General features: G+C 42.0%; 1 protein-coding gene across 4 annotated transcripts in view; it reads right to left on the reverse strand.

Moving 5' to 3' along the window:
• Nucleotides 1-19,928, reverse strand: part of BVES (blood vessel epicardial substance) — a 1,268,883-nt gene that overhangs the window by 190,267 nt on the left and 1,058,688 nt on the right. For all 4 annotated transcript variants that reach the window (XM_044065172.1, XM_044065155.1, XM_044065163.1 and 1 more), the window contains one exon: nt 17,375-17,542. In XM_044065172.1, the coding sequence (XP_043921107.1) occupies nt 17,375-17,542 (168 nt within the window). The remainder of the gene's footprint in view (nt 1-17,374; nt 17,543-19,928) is intronic.

The following is a 19,928-nucleotide window of genomic DNA, read 5'->3' on the forward strand; positions in this document are numbered from 1 at the left end:
TTCACTGCTGATGGTTCTGTTGGTGTTCTTTACTTTAAAAAGTTAAGTCACTGTGAGCTTTACCACAATATGTTGAACTGTGTGAGTTGGCAGTGCATTTTTGAAGTGGTTTTGCCCTTTTCTCCACTGGGGTGCAACACAGAAGTTGGCATACACAAACACACACACACACACACACACACACACATATATATATATATATATATATATATATATATATATATATATATATATATGTATACACAGGATACCAACACTCACTATATTCCAGCACAAGTACATACAGAAACAAATAAAACACAAACTACATTACTGTTCTCCAAGTATAAGCAGGGGGGGGGGGCAAGCCCCCCTCCACCCCACACCCCCTGGTACTTAAATATATCAACTCCAAGATTGCACTTAGTGTAGTGAAGTGCCATCTCAGAGCTGACATATTTAAGTAGCAGGGGGTGTGGGGGGCGCAGGGGGGTGTAGCCCCCCCCTGCATGTAATTGAAGGGTAGTATGTTTCTGTATGTACTTGTGCTGGAATATAGTGAGTGTTTTCAGGATTTTGAGTTTTCAGTATTTTGAACTTTCAGGATTTTGGTCTTCAAGATTTTGGGATTTCAGGATTCTGTAGCACTCCTATATATATGTGTGGGTGGTGCAGGTTGGCTTGCCCTCTTGGAAGAGAAGAATTTGTTTTGTGTGTTCTTAGTGTTTTAGACTGGCAGTACTCTGAATCGATCTTTTGGACAAATCTCAGTCAAATAAACTGAAGTATTCACTATGTATTACCCTAAAACTTCTGTAGTGGAGACCCATGGGATATATGCAAATGACTTCTTAAGGACATACCACTCTTTCACTTACATGACTTCTGAATGCCCATGACTTTTCAAGTTTTACTTTTTAAGTATTTACTGGTGAATTAAGATCAATAAAGGCAAACCTCGCAAGCTGCAGACTTGCCAAAAGTCACTGGCATTCAGTGAAACTTTTAGCTTGGAATTTTTAGAGAATGATTTGTCTGAATGACCTTTTTACCCTTTGGTTTTCAAGTGAATTATGAAGTAAAAGTAAGACAGCTGCTTTACCTGACTTGCCTCTTACCTGCTTTTGCTGAACTATTGTACCCCAATGCAGATCTGCATCTCCAACAACGTGGCAGCAACTGGCTTTTCCAAAAGTCAAAACTTTTGTGCTGTGTTGCTGATGGGTGATTGGTTTCAATGCACAAGTTCTGTTCTGTAGCAACAATGAACATGTCTGGACACTAATACATGGGTCTGCTCTTCTTAGTTCTTATCCCTGACTTTAGAATGCATAGCATGGAATGAAGGTCATTTGCTACAAGTTCAATGAATATATCATGGGAATATATGAATTTGTGAGTCATCACTGCATCAAACCCAAAGAGAACAACATTCCAAAATAGTCACAAATTACCAAAACATGGAACAAGGAGTCATAAAACAGTGCAGATTTACTCAGCAAGTCAGCAAGAAATATTAACTCTCCACTCAAAGAAATAAAATTTTTTCGTCCGAACAATATCAGACTTCTTCAGTTAAAACACAAGTGCTTGACCAAACACTTATATACAATTAAAAAAACAATTATCCAATTACAATAAAATTGTTATTCAATTTCAAAGTGTTGTATAACAATATACATAAAAAACAGTATAATTAGCACAAATATAAAAAGACAAGCATTTAAAAAACAATTGAGATCAACATATTTAAAAAAATCTTTATTGTAAGGTTATTTTATAATTTGGCGGACCTTAATTTTAATAGAGGTGCCAGGGAAATATGGTCATTAAGACCTGGGAATTTGTTAGCTTCCAGGGTGACTTGCCAAAAAGTCTCCCTGTATTCAATCTTAGTGTCCCAGGCTCCACCTCTAGTTTCCTTAGGAACTGTATCAATAACAAAAAATGTAAAGTTGTCCTCTGTACATTCCAAGGTGTGTTTGAATACGGCATTTCTGGAGTTTTTATTCCTTACATCATTCATGTGTTCATAAATTCTACATTTTAGTTAACATTCAGTTTTACCAATGTAGAATCCCCCACAAGACCTACATGTCACCAGATAAACCAACCCTGAGGAATTACAATTAAAGTAGCCCTTTCCTATAAGATGTTTATGTCGGACAGAAAGGTATAAATCTTCTCCATGGTATATGTAGGAACATTGGTTGCAGGCCCCACACTTAAATGTACCTTTTCGTCTAGAACAAAATACATTAGTGTGTTTTGCCTGCTCTAGTAATTGCTTAATATTTTTACCTTTTCTAAAAACCACTTTAAGGGGTTTGCCTTTGCGATTTTCTAGATCTGTGAGTTCTGAAAATCTAGCCCACTCCCTTTCCAACACTTTTTTAATACAGTGGGCATCCACACTGAAATTTGTAACAAATGCCCTGTTGTATCCTGGCTGTTCAACTTCCAACCCACCTTTCTTGGTTGGAATAAAAGAACCAGAACCCAAAATAGGGGAGTATTTATCCATCTTTCCTACCAAAACCTCTCTTTGAACCTGCTGTATCAATGGTTCAGGATAACCTCTGTCTAAAAAAATCCTCTGTAAATTGTCACATTCCCGTTTGAAATCATCCTCGCAGGAGATCAAGCGACTGATCCTCACATATTGTCCCTTGATAATACCCTTCTTTTGAAAGTGGGGATCGGCACTGGCAAAACTTAGATATGAATTGGAGAATGTCCCTTTCCTATACACCGAGGATGTAAAACCTGAATTTGTCTTTTTCAAGGAAACATCCGGGTAGTTTATAGACTCAGTTGCTATTTGATAGGTAAATTTCAGGAATGGGGTAGTTGAAGAAATATATGTCATAAACTCATCTAATTTTTCTAGATTGTCAACCCAGAACAGGCAGATTTCATCCAAATATCGATTGTATTTTAGCCAACAATTGGAGAATGTACTGTGCATAATGTACTTGTGCTCCCAGGCTGATAAAATAATATCAGCATAGGTTGGGGCACAACTTGCCCCCATCGCCACACCTTGTTCTTGTCAGAAAAACTCCCCCTCAAAAAACAGGAAGCTGTTTTTCAATACCAGGTCTGCCAATTCCAGGCAAATTAAGATGTCATTGTCTGCTACCTCATCCTGCCTCCTAAGGGTTTCCTCCAACCAGGACGGAAAACAAATCTACAACATCAACAGTGACAAATATCAAGTTTTCACGAAAATGGTCCACCTCAATTTTACAAAGGAAATCCCAGGAATCTTGTAAAATATAAGATTCATGTTTCCACAGCTTTTTAAAATTCCAATCAAGATACTTTGTTAAGGAAGCTATTGTGGACCCCTGAGAGGCTACTATTGGTCTAAGAGGTGGATTATCCAAATTTTTGTGAATCTTTGGTATTCCGAAGATAGATGGTACCCTAGGTTTGTCGTTTTCCTGAAAGGAATAAGTTTCAAAGTCAATAATTCCCTGATCAAACAAGTCCTTAATAGCAAAATCAATCTTTTTATAAGCAATGTGGATCTCATTGAGAGATACAGGATTGTAAGTGTTTTCATCATGTAAAATGTTGACCATTTTGGACTCATATAAAATTTTGTCCATCAGTACAATCCCTCCCCCCTTGTCAGGTTCCATAATCCTAATGTTGGTGTTACCATGAAGCCCTTGTAACAACTGGTTCTCACTAGCTGTCAAATTATGTCTTGTGTAATGGTCTGAGTGATTTTTTGAGTTCCCTTTCGAGGACCGTTTCAAGATTTTTTTAATTGTGGGTGTAAGGGAGGATTGAATGTACTGGAGATTTTAGGACCCTGAGGGAAGCCTGACTCCAATTCCCTACAGAATAAATTTTCCAAATTAAGTTTTCGCATAAATAGCTTTAGATCAAAAATAACATGTGTGAGATTACATTTCTGAGTAGGGATAAATTTTAAACCTTTCACGAACAATCTAAAAAATCGGCTGTGATATCCAAGTCACTGTAGTTGTATATATGAAACCACACAGACTGAAATTATTGACTATATGTTGTTGAATACAATCTAACGGAGAATCAGGGTTTACCTGGCTAAGTTCCTGGGCCCCCATCTCTTCTGGTAACCCTGATTCCTGTAAAAATGGTAATTCTGTTTGTTTTCGAATCTTTCTTTCTGATCTATGTGATGATGTATAGTGATTGCCCATACCCCTACAATCTTGGGTCCCAAAATCATGTCCATTGGGTGGTACCTGGTAATCCCCAGCATTGCGTAACTCATTGTAATAAACTCCCTTACCAGAAGTACCCCCCTCTCCAACATTGGAGTGATTTGAAAAGTTCCTTGGGGGAGGGTATTGTTTGCCTTCCTGATACTGCTTGAGGTCCCTTTCCATTTTTCTATATTTTTTTTTTTAAATCTCCTCACATTGCTTGTCTACTTGTTCCCTTATGTCATAATAGTTTTTCTTTTCAGCTTCTATACCGAACATAAGGTCATTGGTCAATGCATTGTTCAAACAATCTATATCCTGCTGTAAACTAGACATTTCTCTATCATTATTTTTGATAATGTCTATTAAAATATCGAAACCACAATTGTCAAAAATAGTTAACAACTCCTGATGAAATTTGGAACCTGGTTTAACATTATTAAGATATTTATACAATGTAGCCCTTTGGGCACTACCCGTGCTTTAATACATTCTCTTAAGTATATATTATCCAATGATAAACTTCTGTATTTGAGTAATATGGCATTTAACTTACTCAAAACATTGCGGTAAGTATCCACCGTGGTTTTGCCATCAGTCCTAATATAGGGCCGCTCAAAAGTGGGCTTATGTTGTAACCAAATGCTTAGTTCCCCTCTCAGTTGTTCTGGTGGTTGAACACTTGTGATATTGGTATCCCCACCATCACTGTTGTTGGTTTGCTGGGTTCTCAAAAAAGAAGGAGTTTGTTGAAAATTCCCAGTGTGGGGATAAGCATTGTCCTGTTCATGGTTCATCTCCCTTCTGTCCGCCGTCCCAGACGGGACTGTGCTGTTCAATTGCGAACATGTACGTGCAACTACTTCCTGGTTGCAGGGCAAGGATGCAGTAGTAATATTGGCAATCAAAACTGAAGGCCCCAGTCCTAAACCTTACAATAAAGATTTTTTAAAATATGTTGATCTCAATTGTTTTTTAAATGCTTGTTTTTTATATTTTGTGTTAATTATAATGTTTTTTATGTACATTGTTTAATTGAATATTTAACAATTAATTTTATTGTAATTGGATAATTGGTTTCTTAATTGTATATAAGTGTTTGGTCAAGCACTTGTGTTTTATCTGAAGAAGTCTGATATTGTTCAGATGAAAATGTTTTATTTCTTTGAGTGGAGTGTTAATATTTCTTGCTGATTTGCTGAATAAATCTGCACTGTTTTATGACTCCTCGTTCCATTTTTTGGTAATTAGCCATCACTGCATGTTACTTAACAGACTCTGGATCAAATATCAGAGTGACTGTTTTTAAGCAGCAGCAAGGTAAAAGGTGACTGTATCTATATGCAGTTTGCAACATCTTAACTGGTGAGGATATGTCTATCAGATCTCAACAATAACTGCAATCATCTCAGTCTTACTTACCTCAGCACTTAGCAGCAGCAGCTACACAGCCCCCTCCCATACACAGAAACAGACATGCACATACTCAAAATGCACATATGCACAGACACACACACGTGTGCATGCACACAAAGGAGCACACAAGTGTGAGCACAATAATACGTGTGCACACACCCATAGACATACAGACAGCTACAGAGTCACACTAACACAGGTCAACACTTGCACCACACCACAAGAACACATAGTCCTCCAGAACACAAGCCAGCATTGCCTTCACATAAAAACACAAACCACACACCTACCTTCACGGAGGCTCTCAATAAAAATCTAACTAAACAGCAGAGACCTCCAAGGCAGAAATGCACTCGACCACCACAACACAACACTAATCACAAGACACATAACTCTCCTAAACAGTGTGCCACTCAACTAAAGCCCCTGAAGCAAAACAGCATGCCCAACACACTAGACATAGGTGACTCGATAGTGAGGCACACTGATGTCCCACTCACTAGGTTGAATTGGGAGAAAGTAACAGTCAGCTGCCTGTCAGGCGCCAGGATCCGCCACATAATGCACGCACTCAGGTCCCTCAAAAACAGGTACAAATATTACTCTGTCATTGTACATGTGGGTGTGAATGACCTGAGATGTACCTCCCTGGATTACTTGAAAAGAGACATGGAGGACTTCTCGGATTATGTAGCCCAGGAGGAAATGAACCTAGCCCTGAACAGCATCCTACCATCACCCAGAATGATACCACAGTACAAGCAGAAAATGATTGATTTCAACAATTGGCTAAGTTTCTGGTGTCATTCTCAGGGGATAAAGTATCTCTCTGCCTGGGATGACATGATTGACAGACCTCGATGTTTTGCTACATATGGCCTGCATCTGCCACTCCTGTGCTTCCGGATACTGGCCAAGGCTCTTGCCACCCCTATAGTGCCTTTTTTTTAGGTGGTGTTCCAAAGACCAAATTACCACTGTAACAGCTACAAACAAATGCAATTTGAGGGTCATGCTGATCAACGCTATAAGTCTAAATTTCAAAATGCACTTGCTCAAAGTACTCCTTAAAATGGAGAACATCGACATTTGTGCTGTAAGAGACCTGCTTCAAGGCAGCAGAAAGCACCCCTGCACTCAGTCTTACTTACCTCAGCACTTAGCAGCAGCAGCTACACAGCCCCCTCCCATACACAGAAACAGACATGCACATACTCAAAATGCACATATGCACAGACACACACACGTGTGCATGCACACAAAGGAGCACACAAGTGTGAGCACAATAATACGTGTGCACACACCCATAGACATACAGACAGCTACAGAGTCACACTAACACAGGTCAACACTTGCACCACACCACAAGAACACATAGTCCTCCAGAACACAAGCCAGCATTGCCTTCACATAAAAACACAAACCACACACCTACCTTCACGGAGGCTCTCAATAAAAATCTAACTAAACAGCAGAGACCTCCAAGGCAGAAATGCACTCGACCACCACAACACAACACTAATCACAAGACACATAACTCTCCTAAACAGTGTGCCACTCAACTAAAGCCCCTGAAGCAAAACAGCATGCCCAACACACTAGACATAGGTGACTCGATAGTGAGGCACACTGATGTCCCACTCACTAGGTTGAATTGGGAGAAAGTAACAGTCAGCTGCCTGTCAGGCGCCAGGATCCGCCACATAATGCACGCACTCAGGTCCCTCAAAAACAGGTACAAATATTACTCTGTCATTGTACATGTGGGTGTGAATGACCTGAGATGTACCTCCCTGGATTACTTGAAAAGAGACATGGAGGACTTCTCGGATTATGTAGCCCAGGAGGAAATGAACCTAGCCCTGAACAGCATCCTACCATCACCCAGAATGATACCACAGTACAAGCAGAAAATGATTGATTTCAACAATTGGCTAAGTTTCTGGTGTCATTCTCAGGGGATAAAGTATCTCTCTGCCTGGGATGACATGATTGACAGACCTCGATGTTTTGCTACATATGGCCTGCATCTGCCACTCCTGTGCTTCCGGATACTGGCCAAGGCTCTTGCCACCCCTATAGTGCCTTTTTTTTAGGTGGTGTTCCAAAGACCAAATTACCACTGTAACAGCTACAAACAAATGCAATTTGAGGGTCATGCTGATCAACGCTATAAGTCTAAATTTCAAAATGCACTTGCTCAAAGTACTCCTTAAAATGGAGAACATCGACATTTGTGCTGTAAGAGACCTGCTTCAAGGCAGCAGAAAGCACCCCTGCACTACCAGGCTACAACTCATTCCACACCTTTCGGCCCCAGAACTTGGACTGAAGCTCCAAAGGCGGTGGTGTTTCCATATTCATAAAGGATGTGCACACCTCCAGACTGGTAGCCCAACATAACGCATCTGAGATACTTCAGGTGCAGCTAACATTGGTTAATACAGTGATTCAGGTCGTAGCCTGCTATAGATCCCCAACCATGTCCCAAGATTCACACTCCACATTCCTAAGCACCCTGGAGAATATTAGGGTCCAACCTAACACTCACATACTGGGTGACTTCAACTACTCCTCCATTAACTGGGAAAACTACTCCTTTACCAATACACTTCCCCAACGCTTTCTGGAATTCATTAATTCCATTGCCCTGGACCAGCTCGTTCTTACCCCCACTAGAGGTAGCAACATCCTTGACCTGGTCATTTCTAACAAGGGCAACCGTTGCTCTATACCAGTAGTCAACTCCTCCCTGGTTAGGTCCAATCACAAGCTAATCACCTTGGAAATCCACATCCCTCCCACCCCGCCAACAAAGGTAACCACCATGAAAAACTTCTCTAAAGCTAACTTTGGGCTTCTAAAAACAGAGGTGGCTAACTTCACGGCACCCATGTAGATGGTGAATAGTTGCATGACTGCCAAATCATACACCAATGCACTGTACAAATACATACACAAAATGCATGGATCTCGCCATACCCAATAGAACTAAGATGTTCTCCTCAAAAAAAAGGTTGCCAATCTGGTGGTCCCCTGCCATAAACAAACTCTACAACAGAAGGAGGAAACTGATGCGGAATACGGTAAACTCCCAAGACTGGAAAAACTCCCTTACCAGCCTCAACAAAAGGTTGAGATCCCTCATCAAATCCTCTAAAGCTAGGTATGAAAACAGAATTGCAGCAGATAGTAAAGACAACCACAAGGCCTTCTATAGTTATGTAAAGAATCTCCATGGCAATACACAGATTTGCTCTGAGCTACTGCACAATGGTACCTCCTATACTGAGCCAACAGATATTGCAAATATACTGGCGGACAGATTCAGTGCTAACTTTACCCCTCTCAACCTCTCAAAGGACAAATCACAATACCAGTAGATTGCCAGGCACCCAGTATTACTTCTGCACAGGTTAAAATAGCACTGTCCTAGGCCAAGAATACAGCTTCTATGGGACCTGATAGTATCCTGGCAGTGTTCTACATGAACTACAAAGTGAACTGGCACCTCACCTGTGTGCCCTGTTCAATCACAGCCTCACCTCAGGCTTTGTCCCTACCGAATGGCGTTCTGCTACGGTCATCCCTCTCCACAAAGGAGGAGCGACTACAGACCCAGGTAACTATCGTCCCATTAGCCTGACAAGTCTGACATGCAAAGCTATGGAACACATCATCATGGGCCTAATAAACAAGGATATAGGGAATCTCCAAACTCTGGATCCTACACAGTTTGGTTTTGTGAAGGGTAGATCATGCCTACTCAACTTAGTAGACTTCTTTGAGTCAGTCACCAGAGCTGTGGATGAAGGTAAGGTGGTTCATACAGCCTACCTTGATCTGGCCAAGGCCTCTGATAGCATTCCCCACTCAGGTATCATAGAAAAACTTACTAAGCTAGGCATCAACCCCTATATCACTAGGTGGGTTGCAAACTGACTCACAGATAGAACCCACAGTGTGAAAGTAGCTAACTCCAAGTCAGACTGCCGACCAGTCACGAGTGGATTCTCACAGGGTTCAATCCTGGGTCCTCTCCTCTTTGGAATCTACTTCTTTGAAGTCCAGGCCAACACGAAGGGACTCTGGCTGACAAAGTTCGCAGATGATTGCAAGTTGGGAGCTATTATTAACTCCCCAAGTGATGTTAACATCCTACAGAAAGGCCTCAATGAGACCAACGACTGGTGTCAGAACCATGACCTCAAGCTCAATGCCAAAAAATGTGTCTTCATCCCCTTTGGGAAAAATCCGTTTCCCTTGAATTGCCACATTTATGGTAGTCCACTGAACACAGAAGGCGTTATAAGAGATCTGGGAACACAGGTTGACAGCAACCTCTCTTTTGACCACCACGTTGCCACTGTGGTCAGAAAGTCCTTCTATGTGGCACATCTCATTACTAAGGGTTTTGCATCCAGGAAAAAAGAGGTCATTGTCTCCCTCTACTCCTCCCTCATTAGGCCAATGATCAAGTACAATGCCCCATTTGGCATGTACCTCACTAGACACCTGCAACAACTGGAGAGGCTGCAAAAGTACCTCACAAAGAGGATCCTAAGCCCTAAACATTTGTCCTATATGGACAGACTCAAAAAAACTCCAACTATTCTCTGTCTCATATCGCCTACTTAGAGGCGATCCCTGCTTGACTTACAAAGCCATGTCTGACCCAGCTCTGTTAGAAATGCTACATCTAAAGAAATCCCAATCCCTCTGCACCAGATGCTCCACAGACGTCAACCTCATTAGACCAATCAACAGAACATGCTGGAGGGACAGGTTCATAACCCAGTGACTGCCCATGCTATGGAATAGACTTTCCATACATGTCAAGCACAGCACCTTACTGGACCCTCTTCAAGAGAAATCTTGATGAGTGGGTGGGAAATAGAAAATTACCCCCGGAGATCACACCAGTGGCTCCACTCGACAGAGGCATTAGGAACTAAGGTTAGGTGGCATGATGCCAGGGTAATCCTACGGGCTAGGCTTGTAAAGGCTCCAGGGCCATTAGCCTAGTACACACCTATGAACCTATGAACATACATATAGATTTCTAGGTAAATACCAGGCTATCAGTCTGCAGACTATCACAAGCCTAGCATAACAAATGGAGGTCAAAAATCACAGACACGACACACAGACACAGACACACACACACTTGCATGTACACATACATGCACAGATACAATGACAGATATAAAAACAAGCTGAGTGGTGAAATGATTAGCAGTCTGAAAATCCCAGCAATTCCATGGATACATAAAATAATAAACAGAAATTTGTGTTTTTTTGAAGTACACGGCACATTTCTGTCTATGCTCTTGCATCTGAAGGCCATGTACATGCCCTGTTCATATGTCTACATTAGATATAGTTACAGGCTGATCATTAAAAGAGACTGGCTGTATGGGATTTACCTGCACTTAGCGTGATTAATGATCAACTGCAACACTTCTTCTGGCTTTTCCTGGTTAGGGGTTGCGACAGCAGATCACCTGTCTGCTCATGATTGGCAGTGGAGTTTTACCGTGTCGAGTTGCCAGCCCGGCACCCAACCTTCCACAGAAGGCACACACACTCACACCTAGGGGCAATTTAGAGTGTCCAATTCACCTACAACATGTTTTTGGGATGTGGGAGGAAACGGGAGCACCTGGAGGAAACCCACGTGACCACAGGGAGGACATGCAGACTCCACACAGAAGGCACCCCAGCTGAGGATCGAATCTGAGAACCTCCTGCTGTGAGGCGGCAATGCTAACTGCTGCACCACCGTGGCTGCCTAACTGCAACACATTACGTTAAATTGCCATTATTACTGCTAAAACATCTAACCCAAGAGAAAAAGTACAGTTTTGTACCTACCATAAATGTAGATGTTCGAAGATCCACATTGCTGCAGTCCTTACACTTGGGTAGTCCGCTGTCCTCGGTCAGCCCGAATATCAAAGTATAAGGCTGACGTCGGTCAAGGCGCATTTGACTGACATCAGGACGTCAGGACGTCAGGGTACAAATGCGCATGACCGACGTCATATCCTCAGTCTTTTCCTGCCCCAGATGTCAGAAGACCCTAAAAGGAAAGGTCAAAAACCAAAAGACAGCAAACAACCAACCAACCACCCTAGCACTAAAAATATGTACAATATATACACTATATACAATATACACCATACTGACAAACCAATCCACACAACCACCTCTAACCACAGAGGGGAAGGAGGGAGGGTAAATTGGACTGCAGCAATGTGGATCTTCGAACATCTACATTTATGGTAGGTACAAAACTGTACTATGTTCTTCATCTCACATTGCTGCAGTCCTTACACTTGGGTAGAATCCCAAAGCAGAGGTAAGGGAGGATGGCCAAACTATAAGGCAGAAGGAGCTGCCAACATGCCCTGCAAAATAGCAGTGGCAAAACCAGCCCTAGATTTAGAATAAAGTGGAAGGTGATAATGCCTAGAGAAAGTATGCACTGAACTCCAAGTAGCTGCCTCTAAAATATCTTTAGTTGCCACCCCCCTCAAAAAAGCTGTCGAAGTGGCAGTAGCCCTAGTGGAATGATGCCTAATCCCAGCTGGAATCTCTTTGCCATGATGGGAATAACAGAAAGCAATGCAAAACCCAATCCACTTAGAAATAGTTTGTTTTGACACAGGCTTGCCCTGAGAACTCAAAGCAAAAGAAACAAATAGCTGCTGAGACTGCCTGAACCCTTTTGTTCTGTCCAAATAATATCGTAACTGCCTGTGTACATCTAAAGTGTGCAAAATCTTTTCCCCTTTATTTTGGGGGTTTGCATAAAAAGTAGGCAAATGAATAGTTTGGTTTAAAGCCACACTAGAAACCACTTTAGGCATAAAGGAAGGATTAGTACGTAAAGATACCCTATCCTTATGGAAAATTAAGAAAGGCTCAACCGCCATAAGGGCCTGAAACTCAGAAACCCTTTTTGCAGAGGTAATGGCCAACAAAAAAGCAGTCTTCCATGATAAATATTTCAACTCGGTAGTAGCTGCAGGCTCAAAAGGTTGTAGAGTAAGTTTCTCCAACACAAAATTGAGATCCCAAGCAGGAGTAGGAGCTCTACGTGGGAGTCTTATATTCTTTGCCCCTCTAAGAAATTGCTTGAACAAAGAATGAGAAAACAATGGTGGGTCACAATCATAGTGAGCCGAAATTGCTGCAGCATGAACCTTAATAGAAGAGAAGGACAAACCTTTGTCCAGTAACTCAGTAAGATATTGAAGAGCCACACTTAAATTAGGCTCAGAAACATCCAAATCCTTTGCTGCACTCCAAAATAAAAATCTCTTCCATTTATCTGCGTACACTTTCCTTGTACTAGGCCTTCTAGCTTCCAAAATAACATTCAAAACTTGCTGTGGAAGTTGAGACCCACTATGGTTCAAAACAGAATATGCCAGGCTGTTAGATGAAGAGAGTGAAGCTTGACATTGAGCAAATGACTGTCCTCCTGAGACAACAGGTGTGGAATCGAAGGCAAAGGCCATGGAGGCTCCTGCCAGGCTTCTCAGTAATGGGTACCAATGCTGTCGAGGCCAATCTGGAGCTATCAAAATCATCCTTGGCTTGTCCTGTCTGGCCTTTAGTAGTACCTTTGGGAGGAGAGGCAGAGGTGGAAAGGCATACACATGAAGATTGCTCCAATTGAAAGAAAGAGCATCCACTTTCCAAGCTGTGGGATGAAACCTTTTCGTGCAAAACTTTGGCAGCTGGTGGTTTAGTGGAGAAGCGAACAGATCTATGTCTGGAGTTCCCCATGACACTGTCAATTTCTGAAATACATGAGGATCCAATTTCCACTCATGGGGATCCATAATTGTCTGCTCAACACATCTGCTAAGGAGTTCTGTGCTCCCGGCAGATACCTTGCCTGAAGATTTAGCTGTAAACTGAGAGCAGTCTCCCACAAAATCATTGCTTGCCTGCATAGAGGATAAGAATGTGTTCCCCTTGCTTGTTGATGTACCACATGACAGTTGTGTTGTCTGTTAGAATCAACACCTGCCCTGGAAGAAGTAAATCCTTGAAAGCTATTAATGCAAACTGGACTGCTAACATCTCCTTCAGATTGATATGTAGATGTTGTAGTCTGGCAGGCCACTTGTCTTGTATCCACTTTCCATTCAGATGAGCTCCCCAAGCTTTGTCTGAGGCATCTGTCGTTAAAATCTGACTCGCCTCTGGCCGGGTCACAGAGTCCCTTGTTTAGGTGACATTCCTGAGCCCACCACAACAATTCCTTTTGAATGCAAGGTATTATTTGAATGACAGTGTCCAGATCCTGGCAGTGCTGTGTCCATACATTTTTGAGATACCATTGTAACTTCCTCATATGCAGTTTGGCATTGGGAAGCACCAGAATACAAGATGCCATGAACCCCAAGGCTTGAAGGACTGTCCTTGCAGTCAGCCTGGACTGATGAGACAATTGACGAAAGTAAAGGGAAAGATTCTTTTGTTTGTCCAGGGTCAAAAAGGCCATCTGGGATGCTGTATTCAGTCTTACACCCAGAAAGCACATGTCCTGAGAGGGTACTAGACTGGACTTTATTTCGTTCACAGAATACCCCAGGCATCTTAGCACTGCTATCACATATTCCAAATGATGAAGAAGCTCGTCCCTTCCTTGAGCCAGAATCAGGCAATCATCCAAGTAAGGATAGATCTGTATTCCTTTTAGCCTGAGAAAAGCTATCACTGGAGCCAGAACTTTCGTGAACACTCTGGGCGCAGTAGATAAGCCAAAGGGCAATGCAGAGAACTGATAATGAGAAGTCCCAGCCCGAAAACGCAGATACTTCCTGCAACTCAGTCTGATAGGAACATGAAGGTAAGCCTCCTTGAGATCCAAAGTTACCATCCAATGATCTTTGCCCAGCAGAGGTAAAAGCTGTTGTAACGTCAACATTTTGAACTTGGGAATGTCCAGATAAGTGTTGAGGGTAGATAAATCCAAAATTGGTCTCCACGTGTTCCCTTTCTTTGGTACTAGGAACAGGCGAGAATAAAATCCTAGGCCCACTTCTGGCATAGGGACCGGCTGTATGGCCCCTATTTGAAGTAACAGAGAAATTTGCTTGTGAGCCTCTATTCTTTGCTGAGGAGGAACGTCTGGCATGCCTTTGAAAGGAGGCAAGGTATGGAAATAAAACCTGTAACCGTGGTGTATGATATCCAATACCCATCTGTCTTGGGTAATTAAACTCCAATTTTCCTTGAAAAGTGCCAACCTTCCTCCCAAAGGGGCTGCCAGACGAGAAGGCTCTGGCAGCTGAAAAGGTAAGTCATTGGGTCTGTTTACGAAAGGACTGACCCCTGCCCTCACCCGAAGACTGTGCAGGAGAACTCCCCGTTCTAGGCCTGAAAGAGTCCTGAGCTCTGCCCCTACCACGTCTAGACCTACCCCTAGACTGGGAATCATAAGAAGGATACGTCCACCCCTTGGTAGGCCAATTTCTACTAAACTTCGGAGGCTGAACCTGCAAAAAAATCTTTAACAGTCTGCATAGACTTAGCCTTGTCTTCCATTTTCTTTAAGACTGCCTCAACAGGAGAACCAAACAACACATCAGATTGTAAAGGAGCATCTAAAATCCTTGTCTTAACATGGTCAGATAAATTCTGATCCCTCAGCCAGGCGTGCCTGCGAAGAACTGACCCAGTGGCAGCCACCCTAGACGAGGCCTGTACAGCATCAAAACCACATTGCAAAGAATGCTTACCCACCTGTTCAGAAACATGTACTAAATCTTGTAACTCTTTACACTCAATACCTTCCGCCAGAGCATCTACCTTAGACTTCAATTGTGAAAGGAGATAGTTTTGGTATTTCAACATGTGAAACTGGCAATTCAAAGCCCTCATAGCTAGGGTGGAAGAAGTATAAACTTTCTTCCCCCATCTATCCAAAGCCCTGGCCTCTATCTGGCGGAACCGTATTTTTAACAACAGAAGCCTTAACACCTTTAGGCCCCTGACTAACAGTTTCTGGGTCCGCCCTAGGACTCTTAAAAAGATACTTATGAGCTTCAGGCACCCTGTAATACCTATCCGGTTTAACAGGAGCAGGAGGCAAAGAATCAGGATTAAGAGAAGCCTCTGCAAAAACATCTTCCACCACATCCAGAACAGGAGGTATAGCCAAAGGCCTATGCTGGGGTAAAAACAAAAATTCCCTAAGCCTTTTCCTGGAATCAGAGAAGTCCTGACCTTCCCACTTAAAATGCTCCCTCATGGAATGAAGGGTCTCTGAAAAAGAAAAATCCTCAGGAGGAGAAGCCGAAGGAGTAGAATCATGCACATCAGAATCAGAATAAGGAGAATACTCCTATAATTCTTCAGCCGAAGACTCTGAAACATCCAAGCCTGCTCAAAACTCCCAAGCTCAGGTTCCACCCTAGGTCTCTTATCAGGAGGGGGCATAGAACCTCTAATCAAAGTAATCAAATCTTCAGCCATTTTAAGCATATGCTTCTTGGGCACAGTCCCTGAAGAACTAGGGGTGACACCAACTGAAGCTAAACCTGGCCTGCCCCTGGGAGAAGCCTTGGAAACAGAAGGAGAGGGCCTAACCACCCTAGGAAGGGAGGGGAGTACAGTAACCTGAGAAGCCCCTTCAGCCTGGCCTGCCTCCTGAGAGGCCACATCTTGCAATAACAAAGTCTCTCCCTGGGACTCCAAAGAAACCTCTGGCAGAACCACCGGCTCCACCGAGACCTCTAAAGAACCGGCGTCCGGTACGGACGGTTCTTCTAGCCTAGGCTTAGCTGCTTTGTCCTTGCGCTTCTTCGAAGAAGCGGGCGTCGGAGCATCCGACGGCATTTTATAATTGCACCGCTTCCCGAAGACTAACCTGGCACAATCTAATCTTCTCTTTATAGTGCGCTTGTTAAATCTAGCACAAGAGCGACACCCAACAACGTCGTGCTCAGGCCCTAAACAAGGAATACACAAAGTATGATAATCTCTATGCGGTATCTGTTTCCCACAAGAAATACAGTTATTCACTTTTTCTGACATCCGGTAAACCACTGAGGCAAGAAAAAACTAAAATATTCCCCAACGGGGTACTTAGCCAACTTTGACTCAGTCTGAAACTCCGAATTCGAAAAATTTCAGAACGCCGAACGGCACTTGCAACGCTGCTTCTGCATCGGACCATGCGGCAAAAAAGACTGAGGATATGACGTCGGTCATGCGCATTTGTACCCTGACGTCCTGATGTCAGTCAAATGCGCCTTGACCGACGTCAGCCTTATACTTTGATATTCGGGCCGACCGAGGACAGCGGACTACCCAAGTGTAAGGACTGCAGCAATGTGAGATGAAGAACATCTGCATTTTGCTAGTAGTGGCACTGAAAACTTTCCTAAACACTCCCCTCGGCACCCCTCCATTGAAGAGGCTCTGCCCCACAGCCCTATCTCTACATGTGCCAATGTATGAGGCAGCAGAGGTTCACAGAAAAGGGAAAAGGTGTAAAATAAAGTAAAGCTCACAATCCCGTCTGCTCCAAGTCTGTCAAAAGCAAAGCATAGCAAGTGCAACAAAGCCAGTGTTGACACAGTGCAGTCTTTCTCCTGCAGCATTTTGTGACGTGATATAACAATTACACAATTAACTGCAGTGTTACTGACTTACCTAGTTAATGGATAAAGCAAGAAAGGGAAATGTCAAAGCAATGAATGAATGAATAATATGAAGTAAAATAAAAAATATTTGTTAAAATGTACACATACCTTGTTACTTAGTGTAGGATCGTTCAAAGAGTATAGCTTGTTAGTGATGTCTTTACCTATCAGGTGTTTAAAGACCTCATAAAGAAATGGTTCAGATTCCAAAAAGAATGTTAATCTTTCTCTTGACCAGCACAAAAATCTGCAGTTTTCTTCAGCAGTAATAGTAACCTGTGACAACGAAAAATGTTGATCATAACAAATTATTTTAGTTGCAGCAATCAGAAAAATACTGATCATTGTTATGCATTTCAGTCTTATCAACTGGATAAGTATTCATCATAACAAAAATTGTGAGTCTTGCCAACTGGAATAGCTGTAATCATAACAAGGTATTTCAGTGTCACATACCTCTCAACTGTCCAGATTTTTACAGAATATCCAGATCTTTGGTCTGTTCCTCTTACAATTTATGGTCTTCTTGCAAATCAGTGAGTACTGAAGTCACTAAACAATTACATACATTTGAGTTTCAGACTTCATATCTTTCTGGAAATGCAGGCTAACACAAATCATGTTACTCTTGCAACTTTCTAAGTTTATAAGAGCAAGATTTAAAATCTGTCCCTACTTTTAGGCCTCTGTCTCTCCATACATTTTAGGCATTGTGCTAAGAGGTTGAGAGGTCTGACAGAATTTACTGAATGTCACTGTACTTTCTCACATTTAAGTTCACATATACATTTGCAAAGGTTCAAAGGACTTCACATTACAGAGCTCTACAATCCAGTTATGGCCCAGCATGTACTACCTTTGAAAGTATGAAAACAGGGAAAATGAGCAACTGAGAGAAAGATTAACAAAACTGATGCAGCTGAAACTATTCAGTGTTATCAGTATAAATATATGTGCTGCTCATGAGTTTCAACTTGCAGTCCTGGGGTTAATTACTTAAGTAACCCACTGTTTTAAGAACATTATACCAGCTACAGCTGAATTAGAAGAGGTCACTCATAAAAGGGATGGTAGTTAATATGCAGAAAACATAATCCTCTGCTATAAGAAATTCAATAAAAAACATTTAAACAGATTTGCAAGGAATCAGAAAAACCAAAGATTGGTCAACAGCTAAAAAACTAATGTTGAGTTGCAAAAAAAAATAAAATAAATAAATAATATATATATATATATATATATATATATATATATATATATATATATATAAAATAACAGCTCATACATTTAGTGGCACAGTAATCAGCATTGTCACCTTGTAGCAAGAGGTTCCCCAGTCAGATTCTTGGCTGGGGTGTCTTTTGTGCAGAGTCTGTATGTCCTCCATGTTTTCAAATGCATTTCCCCTGGGTGCTACAGTTTCCTCCCACACTCCAAAGAGATGCATTAGTTGGACTGGACACTCTAAATTGGCCATAGGGGTGTGTGTGTGTGTGTGTGTGTGTCATATGGAAAAACTACCGCAGCAGGGCTAGCCACCTGGCAGTTTAAAACAGGCTCTAGATGATTGTCACTGTTGAAGTGACACCCTCACCCCATGTACAAAAATGGGGGAAAAGACACGGGTTGTGAATGGATAGATTCATACTTACATAAATAAATAAAAACTTCCTGATTACTGTCTCAGTACTGCTTCAAAGGTTCTGACTGAAGGAAGTGTATAGGCTTCATTTCAGAACAATAGCTGTTCTTCACACAACATGTGAAATATGCATAAAAGCTATTAAAAACTTGGTTTGTTTTACAGACTTAAATGACCTTTTAAATACAGCCATAGCACTGCAGGCTGTAATCTATGGCATCGATGCCCTCACCTTTTAAATAAGCCAAATTGAAAGGGGTAACATAACTGATCTGCAATTGCCGTAATCCTACCTGTATGTACACTTCCTTGTATTTCCTTTAATGCCATATCATGTTTACACTGTGAGCTTAAGCTACTAAACTTACAGGTCTGCTTTATTCATTAGCCTGTAGCATGAATACTGCCTCCATTTGTAAGGTCTCACAATTAGGTACACAATAGAGAGCACTTAGAACCTTAAACTGTCTCCTCCTGGAAGTGTGGAAATCAGCATGCTAAGTGCAAGAAGCTGTTAGGCGCTATTGTTTCCAGACATTCAAAGAGACTTGCTAGTATCATATAAAAGCTAATTCAAACACAGATGAATAACTCTCAGAGACTGACCAAATACTGTGTGTTAGGGAGAATCTGAAGCATCTTATTTTGACCTTTTGTCTCATGACACCTCTTCCATCTACAACCAGTACTCTCCATCTTTTTATAACCAGGGACCTACATCAAGTGTTTGCTGCCATTTCTCTTCCAGTCACTACTAGCATGGTTAGTGCTTTCTACTACTCATGGTCATCTTCTTTTTCTTTTGGCTGCTCCCATTAGGGGTCAGCATAGCAAATCATCTGTTTCCATTTCTTCCTGTCCTCTGCATCTTGCTCTGTCACACCAACCACCTGCATGTCCTCTCTCACCACATCCATAAACCTTATCTTAGCCTTCCTCTTTTCCTGTCACCTGGCAGCTCCATCCTTAGCATCCTTCTCCCAATATACCCAGCATCCTTCCTCAGCACATGTCCAAACC

This window comes from Protopterus annectens, chromosome 1.part0 (genome assembly GCF_019279795.1).
Source record: "Protopterus annectens isolate FY-2018-M chromosome 1.part0, PAN1.0, whole genome shotgun sequence".
NCBI lineage: Eukaryota > Metazoa > Chordata > Ceratodontiformes > Protopteridae > Protopterus > Protopterus annectens.